Below are 22125 nucleotides of genomic sequence, written 5' to 3'. Positions count from 1 at the left end.
ATTACGTAGGTAGGGCGACATGAAGAGCCGTCAGGGCAATAAAACAGAATCGAAATAAGTTTGATAATAATTATAACCAAATTTACTTTGTGTAAGTACGAGAAAAACTTGTAGTTATGTTCAAAAGGACCATAAAATAATAACGATATACAATTTTGAATTAATGTCCCTCTAGTAGTCGAAATAAACGAATTAATAATGTTTTTTACCAGAAACTTCAGTACAAGATTTGCTCTCTCGCAATTGAAGAGCCCATTTCGAGTATAGAATACTTAAACTTTGGCGTAAAATGGATCTTATAAGCATTGTTTTACGGCTCAAATTTACATACAATTCTTTAGCGCGTGCTTTTGACAGAACGTTTATAAAAGGAAGCTCACGCTTTGCGACACCAAAACGAGTGACATTTCGATCCATTTTAATTTGACGATAAGTTTAACCCTCGATAGCGAAGTATCGATTGCGAGCGGGCAAATCTTGTGGAGAGGCTACAGATTGTTTGTAAAGTTAAAAAATACATATAATGTACAGGATTTGCGACAAGACCAGTGACGTTAGGTCCATTTTACTTTGACGATACATAAGATTTATATGCGAAACCGAATCATCGTTTGCAAGCGCGCAAATCTAGTACTAAGGCTATGCAGAGTTTGAGATTTCTATGACAAGGTAATACGTAATATTACATAATATTGTCCAAAAACCATACTAATATAATAAATGTGATAGTATTGTAATACTTTGTATTATTGTTAACTATATTCAATACCTGTGGAAGCGTTGATGGATGGGTGGTTAGGACTTCGGCTTTACTTTCGGGGGGGCCCAGTTCGAATTCCAGCACCCACCTCTACAAAGTCATGTGTGTTTTAAGCAATTTTTAAAAGCATTTAAAAAAAAAATACTATTATTTTCTCCAATATCAATATTGGAGTCCCTCTGAGTATAGCTGTTACCATGTTACTATACTCAGAGGAACATTTCTCAACCATTGCACCAATCTTAATTGAGATTATTTGCTTCCAGAGTCATAGGATTTTATCCCTGGAAAATAAAGCGTTCTTGCAGGATTCACAATAACATTTGTTTTGGAGTATTTGTTACCTGTTACCTATGTTTACATTAACCAATCTTAAAATAGTAGACGGTACAGATACAAAGAATAATATTCAATCCACCTAGTATTGTGACGAAATAATAAGTATCTTCTCCGAAAAACAAGATTATATCGAAAAAAAAGCAGTCAGTAAGTTTTACATATGGAGGGTAGAGGTAAGGAGAGTCATCTTATATGGGAGAAAAGTTGAAAAAGTGTCCAGTGTATGCGTTAAATAACAGTTCAAAAATCCTCCACAATGGCGCTGGTGGATGCACAGAGTATGGTATGAATGTAGCAATCGTAGATGAATTGAAGTATGCTGAGTTAAAAAATTTAATGTCATTATCGACTAAAGTAGTTAATTATTGAGAATTTCAACAACTTACGTTGTACAAAATATTGTGGTAAATATAACCTTACTTCCTTGTATCTCCATACTTCCTTGTTTATTTTTCAAGCCTACTCTAACAATATTTATATTTGGCGCTTCTTTTAAGAGTTACCCTGATGCAAATGTGGCGCCATCCTAATTTAATACATTTTGACGACACTTTTTCATTTACACAGATGACTCTCCTTACCTCTACCCTCCATAGTTTTACAGATTCAACACAGAGCTATCTGTAAAAAATTTAACTACACTCTTGTTCTGTTTGATTTTGTATTGGACTGACTATTTATAGCAAATTTTTTCTTACGTCTCTTATAATATAAACAAAATTTTTTAGTTACTTTTTAGTGTAATGTTGATTTTAAATTAAGAAAATAATAAAAACACTTACATTATGAAAATCTCCTTTTATTTCGCTAGTTTTTATAAATTTTTTAAACATACTTTACACTGAAAAGTAACGAAAATGTTGTTTCATTACAACACGAGTTAGAAAAAATGGAGTTTAGTACAGTATATGATTGCAGGACTCTGCTTAGTACAACAATTTAGGATGATAATTTCGACACTTTAGGAATGAGGTACTTAATTACTAGTGACTCGACAGACGTCGTCCTGCCCCTTAAAGCAGCGCCACCAGTTGTGTTTTCAAACCATTCTAATATACACAAAGAATTTCATCAATAAAAGTCCAGATGTTTAGGGGGCATTAAGTGATAAACACACAAACGAGAGAAGAATTACATATATATGTCGTTTTCGTATTTTTCTCACCTCTTTATCCTGAGAACGGACAGCAGAATCCTCTGTACTAATACTATCATCAACTGAGATCACCGCACCGTCTGCCAAGCGAGGTGATTATAGGCAAACCGTCCCGTTAGGAGAGGCTTTTAGTCCAGCAGTAGACTGTTATAGGCTATTGATGAAACCTTCCAAAGACTTCTATGAATATTTTAATGTCTAAATCGGCCAAATCTGTCCGATCTCGAGTTTTTGTGTTACTAACAAACAGCAAATAAAAGTAAAGATACCGCAAACTGCCAGAATTTATCATCCCAAGTTTGTCATAGCATAGTAAATTATCTTATTTCCTTTGGAATTCCACTCTTTTGGAAATCAATTGGAAATAACTGCCCGTTGACCGTTATGACGTTAAGTCCTTATGGTGAAAGTAGCCTAATTGGGGGCATTAGCCCATGCGAGGTCGTCCCATCCCGCGGCCCGGCGGGGGTGCCATGTCACCTCCACCCTTGACGTTCTTTATTGTCTCGTCGATCGACAGGATCTGAGGGAAAAAATATCATCATCATCACATCAACCCATTGCCTTCCAACTACAGAGCACGGGTCTCCTCCCACCATGAGCAGGGGTTAAGGCCGTAGTCCACCACGCTGGCCCAGTGCGGATTGGTGGACTCCACACACCTTTGATAATTCTCAGGCAAGCACGTTTCTTCCTCACGATGTTTTCCTTCACCGTTCAAGCAAGTGATATTCCAATTGCTCAAAATGAAAAAACTTTAAAGATAAAAAAACATACTACGACACACATCGCCATCTAGCCCCAAAGTAAGACACTGTACAAAGCAGACTGTTGAATATTTTTTTATAATAATATACATAAATACCATTAATTATAATTATTTATGTATGTTATTCATAAAAAATTTAACAAGCTACACTTACTTTGGGGCTAGATGGCGATGTGTGTATTGGCGTAGGATATTTATTCTAACATAGTATACAAATAAACAGCCAGCCACTGATAAACATTAATGTTCATCGCACAAACATTTCCAAGTTGTGGGAATCGAACACAAAGCTTTGCCCACTGCGCCAATCGGCCGTCAACATAAGTGTAGATATTTCGGATTGCAAAAATTCTCCTCACCTGTGCGGCGGCCTCGCAGGCGGCGGTTATAGCGTTGATCTTCACCACTGCGGGCTCCCACACGCAAGCCAGATAGTTGTCAGCGATATCCTCCTTTAGTATGTCCACTCCGAACCACACCTCGCCTGTACGATCAACATAAAAAAAATATTGAATATTGAATAGAAGCATGCGTTACTTTGCGGAATAGGAATGATGACAGTAATGAAGAATTGCTTAAATATACTATTTATCTAATGATATAAGCGGTGATAGCATAGTAGGTAACGCTTCGGCTGTCCTTTCTTTCAGACCAATTTTGATCCCTGGGATGCACCACTGACATTTCAGAGTTATGTGCGTTTTGAATTTAGGCAATTTAAATATTACTTGCTCTAACGGAAGGACAGAGAGTCTGAGAGTTCTTCCTAAAGTTCTCAACAGCGTGTCTAGAAATCCGACAGGTAAAAATGGACGAATGACGTCACGTCTATATAAACATAATTTTGTACCATCTAAAAACTCTTCGCAGGTGTATCAATTATTTTGAGATTATTATCAACACAAAATTAAAATTAAATAATCTTTCTAGTAGTCTAATTAAACTATGACGTAAGTAGTGCGGCCGTGACACACGGCGAGCGTTTTCGCGGGAAATATTTTTTTTATTAATAATTTTGCACAAACAAAACCTCTAATTTGTGCAAAAATAATATATTTTTTGGCTACAAGTAAAAACTTCCGAACATCACAAAAGCAGTTATTCAAAATTAATAATCATGCCTATTCTATGGTATAAGACATTCCTAACAGTTGTATGTGAAAGTTATATCTTGTATCTTTAAACGAGCAATTCTTGTATACATCTTTATATATATATTTCTTGTGTGCGTGTGTATGTCACTGAACTCCTCCTATACGGCTGGACCGATTTGAATGAATTTTTCTGTATGGGTTTTGGTGGCACCCTGGATGGTTAAGATTCACCAATCAGCCCGACAGATGGCGCTTGGGTCAGCTAGTATATATATATATATATATATATATATATATATATATATATATATATAATTTGAATCTCGGAATCGGCTCCAACGATTTTTAGGAAATTTAGTATACAGGGGGGTTTCGGGGGCGATAAATCGATCTAGCTAGGATTCATTTTTAGAAAATGTAATTTTATTCGTGTTTTTCGGTAATAACCGACTTGGTGCAGACGAAGTTGCACGGGTCGGTTAGTAACAGTTATATGTGAAAAGTTATATATAAACCAAGTTATATCCGCTAGCCTAACCTAACCAGTTCTAATCGTGGGAGGAGAACCGTGCCCTGTAGTGGGCCGGTAATCGGTTGATATGATGATGATGATAAAATCTGTTATCTGTCTGAACGCGACATCGTACCGATAGCGGCACGTCATTATCGGTAGGCTGGTAAATAGCCACTACCGAAGCCTCCACAACCAGATCAAAGAAAATTCGGAAATAATAATAAACACTTATATCATCTTGGACCTTGCTCACGAGATCACCGCCATGTGGAATGTTGAGTCGAGTTGAGTTGTTCCGAGCGTCGTTTCACTCAATGGTTTTCTCGCGAAATGCTTCGACCAACATCTTAAGAAGCTTAAATTTAAAATGCATATAAAAATTTTCGGAACCGACAGGATTTGAACCTGCAACTCTCGGGCAATCGCGGCCTGAGCGCTTTCACCAATTAAGCTACGGCTCTCCTACCGTCGTTGCCGGAAATTAGTATATGCCTTTCACATCAATCTTATAGCGACTGTAAATTTTTATGTGCATTTTAAATTTATAAAATTGATAATTCCTCCAAGTGTAGGTTAAAACCCTAATAAAAAATTATAAAAATATCTTAAGATGCTTTCGCTTGGTTGTTGGATCAAGGGTCGGATACAGAAGCCAGTAGTCAGCCAGTACATAATAATGTATATTCCTATCGTTAAGGTTTTCTGGCAGAGATCTCTTTTAGTGATAAGGTCGCCTTTTGCTTCTAATTTTTTTTTAAGTATATTTTTCTTTACGCAATAAAGATGTTTCAATTAAATTAAATTAATTAATTCCCAAAACGCCCCAGCCGGGAATCGAAACCGCAGCTGCACCATGGGTGGTCGGAACGTACCCTGGTGGTGCTTCTGGCGCAACTTGTTGAGCAGGTTGGTGGCGTCGAAGCCCGCGTTGTCGCACAGCTGCCGCGGTATGGACTCAAACGCGCGCGCCACGGCCGCTATCAGCAGTTGCTCCTTGCCGGCGATGGTCTTCGAGTGGTCGCGGAGGTGTTTTGACAGCTCCATGTCGATAGCACCGCCACCTGCGCAAGTGTTTTATTTTTTTTATTTATTTATTTTGGGGAAACATACAGTACTATACATTATTCAGCGTCAGGGTCTTTTAAAGTCAAAGTCAAAGTCAAAAATATCTTTATTCAAGTAGGCTCAGGCTTATCGGTAGGCTTGTGGGTACCAGGCCCACAGGTGGCACTTTTGATGCGTACATAAGAACCACACGGTAGTGAGATGATGGCGATAACCACATTCGTAAACTTAAAACTAAAGCTACGTGGGTTCCAAACGCGTCCTGGTCTAAGAAGAAGCCCACAACAAACTTAGCCGGGTGTTTTTTTTTTTTTGTTATCACCATCTCACAATGTCATTTTAAATTATTAGAAGAGCAACCTGGTTAGAGCAATAATTTACACCCAAGCTTTTTTAATGGTTTACGTAGTGCTTTATACCATAATAGGACTTTTCTATTTTATTTTTTATAATAGGTATATATATTGCAATACAACTTTTTTTATTTATCTTCTACTTCATAAATGTAGATGATTTTGCGTGATTTTAGATCAGAAGATTTTGAAGTTGTTTATTTTATTATGTTTTAAAAAATAATTGTCCTTACGTCTGGTGACCCATGACCCATGAGCTGGCGCTTATTTAGATTAACGGCTAAGTCTAGCAATTCAAAGGGGCAATAGCGCCAGCATTTCTGGTACTATGCCCATAAGTGAACGGTTAGACGGCTTGTATTTATTGTAAATATTAATTTTAGTTTGTAATTATTATTTACCTGGAAAAATATAATATTCATTGGTTCATTTATAAAGAAAAATTATGTTTAAAGATTTTATGTTTTGGTTTCATTCGTCTGATTTTGAGAACATTACAAAATTAAACATTAAATTTCCTGAAGGGCGTGGTTATGAGGCTAACACCTACGCCTCAAATTTAAGGGCGCAGGGTGGGCTCTTTGCATGCCCTGTGAAGTGTTGATCTGTTTATAGACGATGGTCCTTCACTTACCATCAGGTGGGCCATCTGACTTAAAAAAAAAAAACAGTTGAGTAAACAAACAAACAAATATACTCTTCAGCTTTATATATATATATGTTGGATATTTAATTAAATACGATGATTATACAAACATAAAATGTTAAAGATGATTTTACATTGTTGAAAGATGTAGATTAACTTTAAAAAAAAGCGCGACAGTTCATAAAAACGTTACGTCGCTTACGTTCGTACGTTCAAAATTCAAATGGTATTGCTTTCTCGGAATTAATGTCCAATAGTTGTCACTGCACCAGTGGCGCCGCGTTCCGTTCGGCCCGTGTCGGTCGCCGTCGGCTGTCGTCGTCATACCGGCGACAATATTATAAGATATAGTTGGAGCAGTTCTGACTTACCGGCCACAACGGCGTCATTCTTGATGGTGCGGCGAACGATCATGATCGCGTCGTGCAGGGAGCGCTCAGTCTCCTCCAGGAACTGCTCCGACCCCCCGCGGAGTATCAGGGTGCAGGTCTTCGCGGCTGGGCATCCTGGAACATTGCGGTTGCCATGAGCATATGTGTAACGTGCATCATCGCCTTATTACTTATTTATACAATCTACCGCAGTGGTTTCAACAGGTTTTTGTTGTTGCTTTTTAGGGATCCCTTATTACTTATTTATTCAATCTACCGCTGTGGTAGAATTTAACTGTGGTAGTTTTTTTTTTGTTCATTTCTAGGGTTCCGCTGGCAACAAGTTGTTTATTATAGCAAACTACATGCCGTTTTGGTGACGGCTAATCAGAATAAGTTTGTACGAAGCGATTAAGGGAATATAACAGAGACCAAGCAGCGATCTCTTTGCTACCACTACCGTAAACTGCGATCGCCAACCCGTCTGCCCAGCGTGGTGACTATTGGGAGAGGCCTCGAGTCCAACAGTGGACTGTTATAGTCAGTGGCGTGTATATGTATTAAATAAGTATAAAGGACTACGTAATCGATAAAAAAGCTTGGCTGTGAATAATTGCTCTAACCAGGTTGCTCTTCTAATAATTTTAAGTGACATTGTGAGATGGTGACAACAAAAAAAAAACCATTCGGCTAAGTTTGTTTTGGGCTTCTTCTTAGACCAGGACGTGATTGGAACCCTCGTAGCTTTAGTTTTAAGTTTACGAATGTGGTTATCGCCATCATCTCACTACACGGTAGTAATTCTTATGTACGCATCAAAAGTGCCACCTATGGCCTACTTGAATAAAGATATTTTTGACTTTGACTATTCAGACGTTATTATATTATTCCAGTACGAGTTATAAAAAACTTAAGAAAAGGCATTGTAAGAGTTATGAAAAGCCTACCCTTAAGTATTTATAACTCATACTGGAGACTTCCTTCATTTTATATCATCTGCATACTCTGTGCATACCCTCTATGCACATCACTAATTATAGGCTGTTTATGATAATGACAATAAAACTACATAGAATGAAAATACCGAACATATACTAAAATACCGAATAATCTACGATCTTAGGGCCACCAACTTGAGCTCTGTCACAAAGAGTATTAGGTACTACTAAAACGTATACCTGTGGTAGTGTCACTACAAACAGACATACTTGACTTTTCTATAATGCTTACCTACTTGCAACAAAATTAATTTTGTATATAGGTATATATTTTTTCGAGGAGATAGAGTTTTTACCTAAGTTAACTTATTCGATTGTGTGAAAGTTAACGATTTATTTGGGTTGAGGAAGCGCCATCTACTTTGACGGCCGACTGGCGCAGTGGGCAACGACCCTGCTTTCCGAGTCCGTGGACGTGGGTTCGAGTCCCACAACTGGAACATGTTTGTGTGATGAGCATAAATGTTTTTCAGTGTATGGGTGTTTATTTGTATATTATAAGTATTTATGTATATTATTCATAAAATATTCATCAGTCATCTTAGTACCCATAACACAAGCTACGCTTACTTTGGGGCTGGATGGCGATGTGTGTATTGTCGTAGTGTATTTATTTATTTATTTACACTGGGCAACCGTTCTGTCACTAGATGGCGCTATTTCAATACTATATAAATCGTAGTTTACTCCCACGCAAACGAACAAGTTAACGTAGGTAGAAAATCTTACCTCAGAATGCCAAGCATTCTAGTATAGTATTTATTCAGGTACATTTTGATCGCCTGTCGCACCGCTAATGCGAAAACTCGTGGCCCTAATCTACAAAAGTACTATAATTATTTCCATATGTATCTCACCGAAAAGCGTATTTTCATTGCCATAACCTGGGAAAAGGGGGTTTCCAATATTAGTATAATATGAATTGCATATCTCGCATTGGAGCGTGGAGCGAGTAAGCGTTATATCTCTGTCTCCTTTGAGATAGAGATGGAGTGAAGATAATGAACACGTACGCGTCGCGTAGCGTAGGTTATATGAACGTGCCGATCTTTTATCGATCTTCGATCTTGTGTCGACGGCCGAGCGGCGCAGTGGGCAGCGACCCTGCTTTCTGAGTCCAAGGTCGTGGGTTCGATTCCCACAACTGGAAAATGTTTGTGTGTTGAACATGAATGTTTTTCCGTGTCTGGGTGTTTATCTGTATAAGTATTTATGTGTATTATATTCATAAAAAAAAATATTCTCAGTACCCATAACACAAGCTACGCTTATTTTGTGGCTAGATGGCGATGTGTGTATTGTCGTAGTATATTTATTATATTTATATTTGTTTATAAGTAAAAATTTAGAATGCTTTGAAGTCGTTTGTATGGAAAAATAAATATAATTTTACAGGGCGATTCCTTATGCATCCTTCAATATAGTCCACCAATCCGCACGAGGCCAGCGTGGTGGACTACTACCCTTCTCCCCTCCCCTTCTGTGGGAGGAGACCCGAGCCCTGTAGTGGGCCGGTAAAGGGTTGATACGATGATCCTTCAATATCGTTTCGTAATTCTGTGACATGTTTTATTTAAAAGTACAGTCAAAATCTGTTATAACGACATCGAAGGGACTACTCATATTTAGTCGTAAAAACCGATAGTTGTAACAACCGGTGACAGGTATTAATAGGAAAGATACTACATGTATGTAATACGCGATTTTTCTTCGATATTGATTTGTTTTCTTTTTTGCGACATGTTACAATTTCCATAGTTAACTCAACAATATGTTTTGGTGCGTCTTGTGCAAAGATAAGTAACAAACTGACTTAAGAGATATGACGAAGCGGGCCTTGAGGCTACGGCATGCATGTGCTTTGTTTGTCAGAATTATAAAAGACCCTAAACTTTGTTTACTTTTACGATAATAGCCATTGATCATTACACTGTGCCAGATGTGGATACTGTTACCTATTCAAATTGTTTACGATACAGCTGAACCGGTCGTTCTACAGATATAATTTTCCGAAAACATTAACCAAATGTGGTCACTTAATGCGGTATGTCGTAGTAAACACTGTCGTAAAAACCAATGGTTTCCGATAAGGCGGTCATATAGCATTCAGCCGGGACCTTTGATTTTGGTCAATTTAACCGTTATGTTGTTCTAAACGCTGTCGCAATAAACGGTTTTGACTTTATTAGGTTTTTTTTGCCACGCAAGGTACATTATATATAATCGACATAAGGCAGTCTAAGTCACTTTGTATTTTTAAGAAAGCGGTCAAAAACCACTATAGTTTACATTGAAGACGACTTGTAATAGTATTTACTGTTGTTAATGTATTTATTATATGTTATAGTATATATTCGTTTATTATTATTTTTTTATTTTTTAATATTTAATATATTATGTATTATTTTATTTGTGTAATCTAGTTTAAGTATTAGTATATAGTTATTAGTATATATTTTTTTTTAATATGCACAACCTGCAGTATGTTATCCTTTTGTTTTCCTTATCCTAAGGTTGCCTGGAAGAGATCGCTACAAAGCGATAAGGCCGCCTTTTGTATACTTCTTCTGTCTGTGTTTTCTTTTATTCTTCTTCTGTATTTTTATTTGTGTGCAAATAAAGAGTATAAATAAATAATAAAATAATTATAACATGTACACCCACCGGTGAATATGTTGTATCTCTCGCCGCCCACCTGCCGCTCGGAGAACTCGGCGCAGTGGCCCAGAGCATCTGGCTTCATGTCCCGCACGGAGCTGAGTACGGCGCCGCCGCACGCCCTCTGCGTGCGGCGCAAGTCCTCCTCCGTCACGCGGCCCGCGCAGAACATGTCGCTGGGGAACATTCACTCTGTTACTTTAAGTTTTTTGAAGTGAGACCACTTTAGAATCGTTGCGATTTCAAACATGGATGCAACGGATAAAAACGACAGGTACATTTTTAGTATAAGTGTGTTGATTGTTGATGAATTTTTCATTTGTGTCAATATTTTCGTCTCCTTGCACTGTCAAAACACACTTTCTTTTAATGGAATTAAAAAAAATCAAAAAAAATAATGCCTATTGTACTAGGGTCTCATAGAAGCTCACCGGTCGGCGAAGTACTGGGTGGCAACGTCTCCAATGGGCAGCTTGCTCAGCACAACGTTGGCTCCGCTGGCGTGCAACAGCGCCAACTTGTCGTACAGGATCTGCCACTCCGCGTCCACCACTTTCTGGTACTCTTTGACGTTGTCCACGCGGACCTGGAAAACAAATTACACTGATTATCACCTTAACAATCCATTACCCACCCACTTAAGGGCACGGGTCTCCTCCCACAATGAGAAGGGGTTAGGCCATAGTATAACACGCTGACACGCTCATAAGTAGGTTCAGAGACACTCAGCTGGCGATGTTAGGATCTCTACGTGATCAAATCAGAAATGAGGTGATCTGTGGAAGAACTAGAGTTATCGACATAGCTCAGCGAGTCGCGAAGCTGAAGTGGCAATGGGCGGGGCGCATAGTCTGAGCTAACCGATGGACGTTGGGGTCTTAGGGCGATGGAATGGCGACCCCGTACCGGTAAACGCAGCGTAGGTCGGCCCCCAACGAGGTGGACAGATGACATCAGGCGAGTCGCTGGGAGCCGCTGGAGGCAAGCGGCCCGGGACCGTGTATTGTGGAACTCCCTACAAAAGACCTATGTCCAGCTGTGGACGTTGATTGGTTGAAGTTATGATGATGATGATGATAATACGCTGGCCAAGTAAATGGTGGACTTCGCCTTTAAAAACATTATGGAGAACCCTAAGGCATGCAGGTTTCTTCAGGATATTTTTCTTCCACAGTTATAGCAATAAAACGCATATAACTTAAAATAGTTAGAGTTGCGTGCTTGGATTCGAACTCGGCTCCCCGAAAGTTAAGCCAAAGTTCCACCCACTACGCTATCACCGCTTCACCGACACTGACTCTGTTTTAAATACTATGTCATAGTTTTAACAAGATATAACGACTAAGCCATTATGAGATATTTTTTAACACAATAAGACTGGTGTTTATCAAATTGTCTTGAAAACTTTCGAGTCGAGCTCTTTAGAGTCGAGATTTTTCGAGTCTATTTTTGGGTATATTAAACACTGTAAATTATTAATTTATAACACTTTTTTTTTTGACTGCAATCTCACCTAGTGGTAAGCGACGATGCGGACCGAGATGGTAGCGGGCTAACCTGTTAGGGAGTATGGTTGTCATACCCCTAATCGGCTTCTACGCGACAACGCACCGGAACTCAAAATCGCGTAGCGGCACGTCTTTATCGGTAGGGTGGCGACTAGCCACGGCCAAAACCTCCCAGAGCAGGGCAGAGAAGAGAAAATACAGAAATTATGAATTCCCCAATTGCACCAGCCGGGAAGGAAAAAAAAGGAAAAAAAAAGGAAAAAAAAAAAGGAAAAAAAAAAGGAAAAAAAAAAGGAAAAAAAAAGGTAAAAAAAGGTAAAAAAAAAAGGTAAAAAAAAGGTTAAAAAAAAGTATAGAAGTCCAGATCCCTATTATGTGCAGAGTTATGCCCCACTGGTAACACTGAGCGCAGCTAGTATAACGTAATAAGACTGAACACTCACCTCTGCATTATCCCTCTCAGCTTTGAGTTCCAGCTCGATATTGAGGAGTGCAATTTTGCAGTTATCATAGCTCTTCGGCTGCATCTCAAACCCAGCATACGAGAATGTCTTCTTGAAAGCGACGCCCGCTACCAGGAAGGAATCTTCCAGACCACCTCCTGTCACCTTCTTGATGCCTAGTACGGAGATTTTTTTTATTTTAAGTTTCACCAATTGTTTTAACCAACATTACATTGTACATAGATAAGAAAGCCTCATATCTACTATCATTTCCATCTACATATCCATTTCAGAAATTGGATCCATTTTTTGTAATCATAGGCTTTTTAGTGTTAACACTCGGTACTGTGTTGTATAGAAGCAGGCGTACAGGATTACTTTGCGGAAATCCATGATATATTATCAAGATTAAGCTTAATTTGCTATACTCCGCGAAAAGCAGGAGAATATGTGTGGTGTAATTTATAATTTCTTCAATCCTTATACTCCACAACAAACAGATCCTCGGCAATACACCCTCTACGCACGTTTCGCTCCGAAACCGGAGCATCATCAGGAGATGTTGACTTTGTGAAGTGAAAAATTCGCCAAATGTGTCGCGTTTTATACCTTTACCCCCACCTAGTCTATTTAAGCCCCTCCCACCTCATTAGTGCCTCTGAATATGTTCAATAGAGGTGAAGTTGATAAGTTTATTTGTTCGTTTAGTAATTCGAACTCGGTACTGTGTCCCACAGATGGGAGTAGACCTCTGAGCGGTGGGACGTGAGTCAGGTCACTGACCTCTAATATTAACGCATTGGATATACGGGCGTGCGCAAGTCTCTACTTTGAGAGAAAAGTAACATCTAAGCGATACTTTAGGATCAACCATTTTGTATCCTAGTGACCTTTGCTACAATTGACCTGCTATTGGAAGTGTTTCCTGACTTAATGTAACAAAAAGAACACACAGCTAAGTTTTTGTGGGCTTCTTCTTAGACCAGACTTTATAGTGTGTTCTCGAACCTTGTACGGAACAGCTGATTAAGATCTTTTTTTAGGTTAACACAGAACATAATTGCATATTTAACTTAATTGCTTATAGCATATGCAAAAGTAACTTTTCAATGTTATGTGCATTAATAAAAATATCACTTCTTTCATCTGTGAAAAAAAACATCGGGTGGAAACCTGAGAATTCTCCATGTTCTCAAAAGGCGTGTGGAATCCACCAAACCGCACTGGGCCAGCTTGTTGGACCTTGGCCTTAACCCCTACTCATTGTGGGAGGAGACCCGTAAAGTGTTTCTAGTGGTGATAAAAATGTTACTGACCAATCATATCCAAGGGCAGCAAAGGGGCATCCAATGACAGCACAGCGTCTACCACCATCTTGGAAAAGTGGTCCTTCTGTTGGTGTATCAACTTCGATGACATCGCGGTGGAAGCGCACTTACGTAATAGCTCTCTGGTGAAGGGAAATGATATTTTATCAGTTTCATCGTAAACGGTACAGCTTTTATTTGATAGTATGATTAAAAAAAACTCATTTTTCGTTTCTTTCCACATTTCTTTTTCCGGAAATTGGATCCGATTATTTTAATCATTGCATATAGATATACTATATAGATTGCGAATTACATAGTTAAGTTTCTCATAACCCAGCCTATTTTTTTACAAAAATTAAAAAAAAAAACAAATATTCTAAAATTTTTATAGTATTTATCACAGGCAGAGTTATGAAGCGTTCATACACAAATCATGTTACCATTAATGTTAGGTGATGGTGATAGCTATCATCATAACTAGGTGGGTTCCAAGCGCGCCCTGGTCTACGAGCCCACAACAAACTTAGCCGTGTTTTTATTTTGTTACCACCATCTCACAGTCAAATTAAAATATAGCTATGAAGTTAGAGCAATTCATAACCTAGCTTCATATCATACATATCTCTTTATTATACAAACATAAATCGGTAACCATAGACAGGTGGCGCCATCTAGTTTGGTAATGTGAGACCACCACAAGATCGCTGCCAAGACAGACAGACGGTCCAATAACCCTAAAGCCCTAAAAATTATTGCATATAGTAAATTTACCTCTGTTCCTCGGGAGATTTGCTCTCAACTTTAACAGATAACTCCTTCACTTTCTCCACAGCCAATCTTCCAGCATTGCGGACGGCTCGTACAATAATACGCGGGTGCACGCCTGAAATAACATAATTATTCTATTTCTTTTTTTCCAATATATTTAATTGCTTCATTTATTTATAAGCCCACAACTTTTAGAATAGTGTACATTATTCTAGCATTCAAGTCTTTTAATTTGGTACCCATATCGAGGGAGTTGTAAAAAATCTGTAATTCGCCATTTTGCGGTGGCGGCCATCTTGGATTTTATATTTGTCATAGTATTCTACTAGTCAAGCCTTTCATTTGATATCTATATCGTATTAGTTGTAAAAAAAATACGAAATCAACCATTTTATGGAGGCGGCCATCTTGGACCGATTTTAACTAAACATAGATAAGAAAACTTTCGACTACCTTGCCTTTCAAACAAAACAAAAGCGTTTCTTCAGTTTGGGAAATACGATGCAATAAATAAATAAAAATATACTACGACAATGCACACATGGCCATCTAGCCCCCCCAAAGCAAGCCCAGCTTGTCTTATGGTACTAAGATGACTGATGAATATTTTTATGAATAATATACATAAAAAATTAAAAAAAAACAGACAAACAGAAACTGAAAAATATTAATGCTCATCACACAAATATTTTTCAGTTGCGGGAATCGAAAACAACCCCCTCGGTTTTGCGACGGGGGTTCAGAATTCAAAATTCATTTATTTCAAGTAGCCCCAGTTACTAACTTTTGAAATGTCAAGTCAGTCTGTTTATAGTGACTCCACCAGGTTATACCACCGGTTCGGAAGGCAGATTCAACCGTGAAGAGCCGGCAAGAAACTCAGCGGTTCAAAAGAAGGAATACTTGCCTTCCTCTATAAAAGGTTTCAGCCTCTTCAAAAGCTCACCAGCTATGATCACCACTGAAGTGGTACCGTCGCCGACCTGCAACGATGGAATGCTTTTTAATAACTTCCACTAATAAAGTTATTAAAGATGTATGAATTTATAAATATAAATCATATATTATGGGTGTCCTCAACACAATTGGGAAATTGGATCCGTGTTTATAATCATTTTATGCGACCTGGAGTATTTTGCACCGAGAGAAAGGACATTGGCCACGATTCATACATTTTAGTGCAAGTGAATGCATCGGTCAAGTAACAAATGGGCTGCACATTGTTAAAACTGCTCCTAAACATTTTTTTTTATATTGACCAAGCAGATATCACACCTCCACAGCTAGCATGGGCAGGAGACAATTATCTCCCCAGGGAAAGATGTAAATGGGGGTAAACTTCTAATATAATTTCTGTCTCTTGCCTGTGCTAGCCCAGCACAGCAAACATGGGCAGGAGACAATTATCTCCCCAGGGAAAGATGTAAACGGGGGTAAACTTCTAATATAATTTCAGTCTCTTGCCTGTGCTAGCCCAGCACTGCAAACATGGGCAGGAGACAATTATCTCCCCAGGGAAAGATGTAAACGGGGGTAAACTTCTAATATAATTTCAGTCTCTTGCCTGTGCTAGCCCAGCACGGCAAACATGGGCAGGAGACAATTATCTCCCCAGGGAAAGGATAAAAAATTATCTTCTCCCACAGCTCTATCAACTCTCAGATCACTGGCGCAAAAGCGGAAATAATATCCAAATTATATGTGTACTAGCTGTTGCCCGCGACTTCGTCTGCGTTTGATTTTGTTTTTTGATGTGGCATTAAATTTAGTTGTAGATCTAAAAAGTTCCGTCCTCTATCTATCTCCAACCACAGTTTGGGCAATATTAAGGAAAGCCAGCAAAATCCTTATACAATTCACACATTAGAATTGGGATTTACTTACCCAAAATCATGATATATATCGCTCAACAGAGCATTTGATATGAACATCGATAGGCTCACCGGAGCCTTTCATGGTTCAAAAGTCATTAGAGTACGATCTTTTCAAAGGAATGGATACATACGCTTAATTCCATCGAATTGTAATTATAAAATATGTTTCATAACTATGCGGAACTAATCTCTGTGCCCTTTGGAAAAGGCCTCCAATCAGGCTTGACATAATTTTTCCTGCTGTAGCCTTAAATTCATCTTCCCACCACCACAAACCACTGACTTATCACCAATTAACTGAGCAATAAAAATGCATAAAAATCAGTTTCCAATGAGTACTACCACAAACACACAATCCACAAGATTTTTATATATATATAAGATTTATTTACCTCGGCATCCTGTGATTTGGCGATATCTACCAGGGTCTTAGCGGCCGGGTGAACTATATCCAAGAGCTGAAAGAAAAAATAAAGATGGGTATTTTCTTTTTATATATTAATATAGAAAGTATGCTATGAATTTTATTAAGTCTAGTATATAAAACTCAAACATCAACCAAAGCTATACTTTGCATGCTTTGCTTTAGAATAGCGTGTGAATTGGATTGTGTATAAACCTAAACATAGGAGAATAGTAAAATAGAGTTGTATCTCAGAATAAAAACGTGAAATTATGTGCAAGTGTTCCTAATATAGCAAAGATGAGTTTAAAAAATCAATGAAATCCAATAGTCATCAGTAATAATGAAATTGAAAAAATCAATAATCCTCCCATACATAACCTGAGATATAGAGGTATCAAAGCTGCAGTGCAATGGGGGATGAAAACGTGTATAAAATTTATCATAGACATTGCTGGGTGAGTGAATTTTATCAACATGGGTGACCCTAGAAAGCTCTGGGTGATTGAATTCTATTTAAAATTAAATAAATGCAATACCTTCATTATGGTGGCACCATCGTTTGATATGACAGCCTTGCCATTGTGGTCCACAATCAGTTTGTCCATGCCGCGAGGGCCCAACGTTGTGCGTACCTGGTGGAAAAAGGAAACTGAGGATGGAGAAACTCTTTTTTGTTTGTTTGAACATACTTGTAACTGGAGCTACAAGCCAAGAAAGGTTAGAAAGGCTATTTCATATAACTGGATATCCCTTAGGAGCCAAGCTAAGTGTATTACCTAATATTTTTTCATTCCATTTACAAGTTAGCCAGTGACTAAGATGGTACTGGGCTGACCTGGGGTGTGGCAGTTTCATTTACAATGTGTAAATGAAAACCTAAATAATCTCTGTTTGAGACTTATCTGTGAAACCGAAAACCTAATAGTTTTGGAGTAAACAACTGCCATAGTTTTCACTGAAAGAAATCAGATACAGCCCTAACATCACATGCTAAATTAAAATCACATGACTCCTGCCACTTTATTAGTACGTCTGTCACATACGTACTGTGCACGTGTCGGTCTTTTGTCTTCAATAGGGTTGTCATAAGTAAACACTTAGAATGTTTTTAACAAATAAAAACAATTGTAGGTAAGGAAAAATAAATATGCCTATTCAGCATGATTTCGTAATTTGGTTACACATTGTAGAAGTATTTATGTGTATTATGCATTGAATATATTGATTATTATATGAACGTCTGGTTGTCCAAGGAAGAATCGAGGGCACCAGATCACGCGGAAGATCGCCCATGAGATGGGCTGACCAAATAAAGGCTGCAGTGGCTGTCCCCTTACATGAGTGTGCTAGAAAGGCAGCTGCCAGAGAGGAGTGGCGACGAATAGTTAAGCGTGCCACAACCCTTAAATGACGACCACGACCGCTCTGACAAGAGCGAACCGACTGAGAAGAAGAGAAGAATATTGATTATTATTATTATTATTATAAAAATATTCATCAGTCATCTCACCATAACACACTTACTTTAGTGGCTAGATGGCAATGTGTGTATTGTCATAGTATATTTATTTATTTATATTAAACCAGGTCAGACATTGATAATGACAATGAATAGTATAGTATTCAATGCAAGGGTTATGGTGCCTTGGTCTTGGACAACCATTAAACCCAGACTACGCTTGGGATTTTTGATAAAATACACTTGGGATTCTTGATAAAATACACTTGGGATTCTTGATAAAATACACTTGGGATTCTTGATAAAATACACCAGCTATTCTATTGTGTGTCAGAAATCCCTCATAACGCTTTGGAATTATCCTATCGCCTGAAATGTAAGACAATTTCCTACCCGCATTTTGAGCAATATTATTGAAATATTGAAGTTATATCTGAAATGATTTAGGGCCAACATTGAGGTCTTCAGCCATGCCCTTCTTGTTCTAAATGGTAACACATGCTGGATGGATAATAAGGAATGTTGAAATACAAGCCAAAGAACTTACAGCATCCACGACAATCTGGCAGGCGTTGATGTTCGATATCAGCTGCGGCTTCCCCTGGGACTGGTCCGTCCCCTCCCTCAGAACCAGAATCTGTGGTTGCTGTAACAACACAATTGATTGGTTCATTACTAAATTGGAACACAAATTCTTGGTTATTGTTAATGTGTAACACTGAGAAAATGCCTAAGTTCGCACCAAGTATGTACCTTATTTAGTGTGGAATTAAAAGAACAAATGCATGTCTGGTTGCTGGCAGTCGCCAATAAACTTATTTCAGGGATTAGGACATTGAATTCTTATGTCAATCATTTTTGTCTTCGATAAATAGCACCTTTAATGAGTACATTACATAAAATGGTGCTCATGGTAGTGAGATGACAGCAATAACTATGTTCATGAACATAAAACTACTAATACGGTGTGGTAACATCAGATCGGAATACAGTTGTCACCCTATTCTGTGGGTGTTGCACACAGTAAATAAGGGAATATACCAGAGGACGGGCAGCAGGGTCCTCGATGTATCAAATTCAAAATTCATTTATTTCAAGTAGGCCTAATATACACACTTTTGAAACATCAAGTCTTTCTGTTTGTAGTGACTCTACCACCGGTTCGGAAGGCAGATTCTACCGAGAAGAAGCCGGCAAGAAACTTAGCAGTTGCTCTTTTCCAACATCAACAATTTACATTATACATTTTAAGATTCATTTTTCTATCTTGTGAGAGATGAAAGTGAAGCCGGATGCTTCTAAGCAACGTTGTCATTAAGAAATTCATTAATTGTATAGTAACCTCACTGTAATAAATGTGTTTTAACATATTCTTCAAATTTATGTATTGGTAGGTCCGCAATTACCTTAGGAATCATATTATAAGGCGTATACTCAATCCCACAAATGACCCCTGTATCGCGGACGTTATCTACTATCTACTCTGATCACCAAACCATCTGCACAGCATGGTGATTATCGGCAAACCCTCTTGTTGATAGAGGCCTTTACTCCAGCTTTACGCAAGGCTATGATGATGATGAAAACCAAAGCTGAGGGTTCTAGCCATGTATACCACACTGGAGCAATTTAATTAAAGGTTAGGTTTTAAGACACATTTGAATGCTGTGATGATACAGGCTATGGAGCTGATAGGGGTATGACAGCGCCCGAGAGCTGGTGCTAACCACGCTCATTCACCTGCTCAATAGTTCCAGACAAAGGGACATCAGGGTAGATAACGGTCTGAGGGGGACTAGTAGTCACGTCATCACCTCTACTTACGACCCTGGGAAGACAAAGTGACGTACCTACAGGAAATCAGGAATCAAAAATCTCCGGGACGAGCTATAAGCGTTGTGCAAGGGAGGCACCGGTGCGTTCCTAGGAGACCCCAGAGCCTCCCATTATGTACTGAGGATGGCTACCGAGGGGTTTAAGTGGCTAGAAATCCCACAGAACCCAAATTCTCCCACAGAGAATTGGGTATCTTTTAAAATTGCACCCCATCAAAAAAAAAAAAAAAAAAGGTGTATGACCTGTCATATTAAACCCCTAACCGTTTTCCACGCATCATCGTACCGGAACGTTAAATCGCTTTGCGGTGTCTCTCTGGCGGTACACTGGTAACTAGGCCCCGACTTTAGCCTCCCCGATAAAATTCAGATATTATAATATTCCGAATTGCCTCCTTCGGGATCATACCCTGGGAGGTCAAAGCAAATAAGATCATAGCGCCACTGTGCCAGTGAAGTTGAATTCTTTAGTGGACACCTGGTGCGTATTTCAATTGTTTTCTATAACAATTGCTAATTTAAACTCGCAATACGTACATGGAACACTTATTTGTGATCAAAATAGATATTTTAAATAAATATATATCAGTTTAAAGCAGAAATCCACTAATAAATCCTATTTTTAAAATCTTCATTAGTCATAGGAATATTTTGTCAAAAATAACTTTGGTATGTAAACAACAAATCTTATGTTTAGAAGTCCTCTACTGATAAAGCCGACAATATTAAATTACACTTAAAATTTTATTCAAGAGTTGTGATGAGTTTACTACCAATCTTGCTCCTGAAATAACCTTTAGTTTTGAACTTAATTTTAGCGAAAAATACACTAGTTGCGGATGAAATATGTTTTTAGTTAGAAAAATCATACAATTAAGAATGCTTTTAACATATTTCATGGATATAATTACTGCAGATGTTAATACAAAAATTGAATTAATTTACCATTTTCAAATCTCGTAATTCAGTACCAAAACAATTCCACAGACAAACTGAAATGAGTATAGACGAAAGTCACAATCAAATGATTTTTTAAACGTGACATTTGACAGCTCAGTGCTTGCATAAGTAAAAATTGTGCTATCGATTGTGGTTTGAAACTGGAATAAAATTATTTAAACCGCTATTAAGCAATAAGGCCGCCTATGTATTCTGATCCTTCCTTGGTTTTGCTTTTTTTGAATATATTAATGATGTGGTATACAAATAAACGAGTTAAATAATAAGTTATTTAATAAATTAAATTCACAATGACTTATAATATAATTTGACTATCGTGTCAATATACTAAAACTAAATTAGTTCATACTAAAATAAATGAATTGAACGATTGAATAGCTTTGTCTCTATATAACAGTGACTCGTGCAGAAGGTTTTAGTATATATTTTATTATGTTTTCTGTATATTAGCTGTTATATAATGATGTTTGTTAAGATGTCATAGCGACTTAGAGCTTTACTGGTGTACCCCGTGGAAATTATTGATGTGATACATTAAAAGAGTTTACTAAAAGTTTAAAGTAATCATTTTTATTTACACAAAAGTCTGCCAGGCGATATGATTAAGTCCCACAAAAGTAGTTTTATCATTGGCAATAAAAATATATGTAGAAACTTACCGGATTTCAACAAAATCATCTATAAAGTTGAGATCGAGTCAAGTTATCTGCGTCAATGATAAAGTTAATTTTCGATTTTTCTTAACGATATAAAAATGTCTATGCCATGACAATTATTTTAACACTATGGTAGGTTTTGACAATTAAAGCTTTCTTGACGTTTTGCCTTATTGTTTATGA

The 22125-nt window shown here is 37.9% G+C and overlaps 1 protein-coding gene across 2 annotated transcripts; it reads right to left on the bottom strand.

Annotated features, from left to right (window-relative positions):
• Nucleotides 1–1586: 1586 nt before the first annotated feature.
• On the bottom strand, nucleotides 1587–21368 carry LOC120635116 (T-complex protein 1 subunit eta). 2 transcript variants are annotated; one of them, XM_039906038.1, is made up of 14 exons: nucleotides 21272–21368; nucleotides 19039–19137; nucleotides 17569–17664; nucleotides 17019–17084; nucleotides 15660–15735; nucleotides 14756–14867; nucleotides 13991–14124; nucleotides 12675–12850; nucleotides 11155–11309; nucleotides 10730–10899; nucleotides 7068–7202; nucleotides 5505–5693; nucleotides 3384–3508; nucleotides 1587–2778 (listed from the first exon to the last, which is right to left on the bottom strand). In XM_039906038.1, exons 1-14 carry the CDS (start codon nucleotides 21272–21274, stop codon nucleotides 2683–2685), a joined length of 1632 nt encoding a protein of 543 aa, XP_039761972.1. In that variant the 5' UTR covers nucleotides 21275–21368; the 3' UTR covers nucleotides 1587–2682. The 2 variants fall into 2 exon arrangements, with proteins under 2 accessions (XP_039761972.1, XP_039761971.1); XM_039906037.1 differs by lacking the exon at nucleotides 21272–21368 and having other exon boundaries at nucleotides 19039–19164.
• Nucleotides 21369–22125: the final 757 nt, after the last annotated feature.

The sequence above is a fragment of the Pararge aegeria genome, chromosome 26, assembly GCF_905163445.1.
Source record: "Pararge aegeria chromosome 26, ilParAegt1.1, whole genome shotgun sequence".
Taxonomy (NCBI): domain Eukaryota; kingdom Metazoa; phylum Arthropoda; class Insecta; order Lepidoptera; family Nymphalidae; genus Pararge; species Pararge aegeria.
The sequence above is the reverse complement of the archived record's forward strand: the minus strand, read 5'-3'. Positions and strand labels throughout refer to the sequence as shown.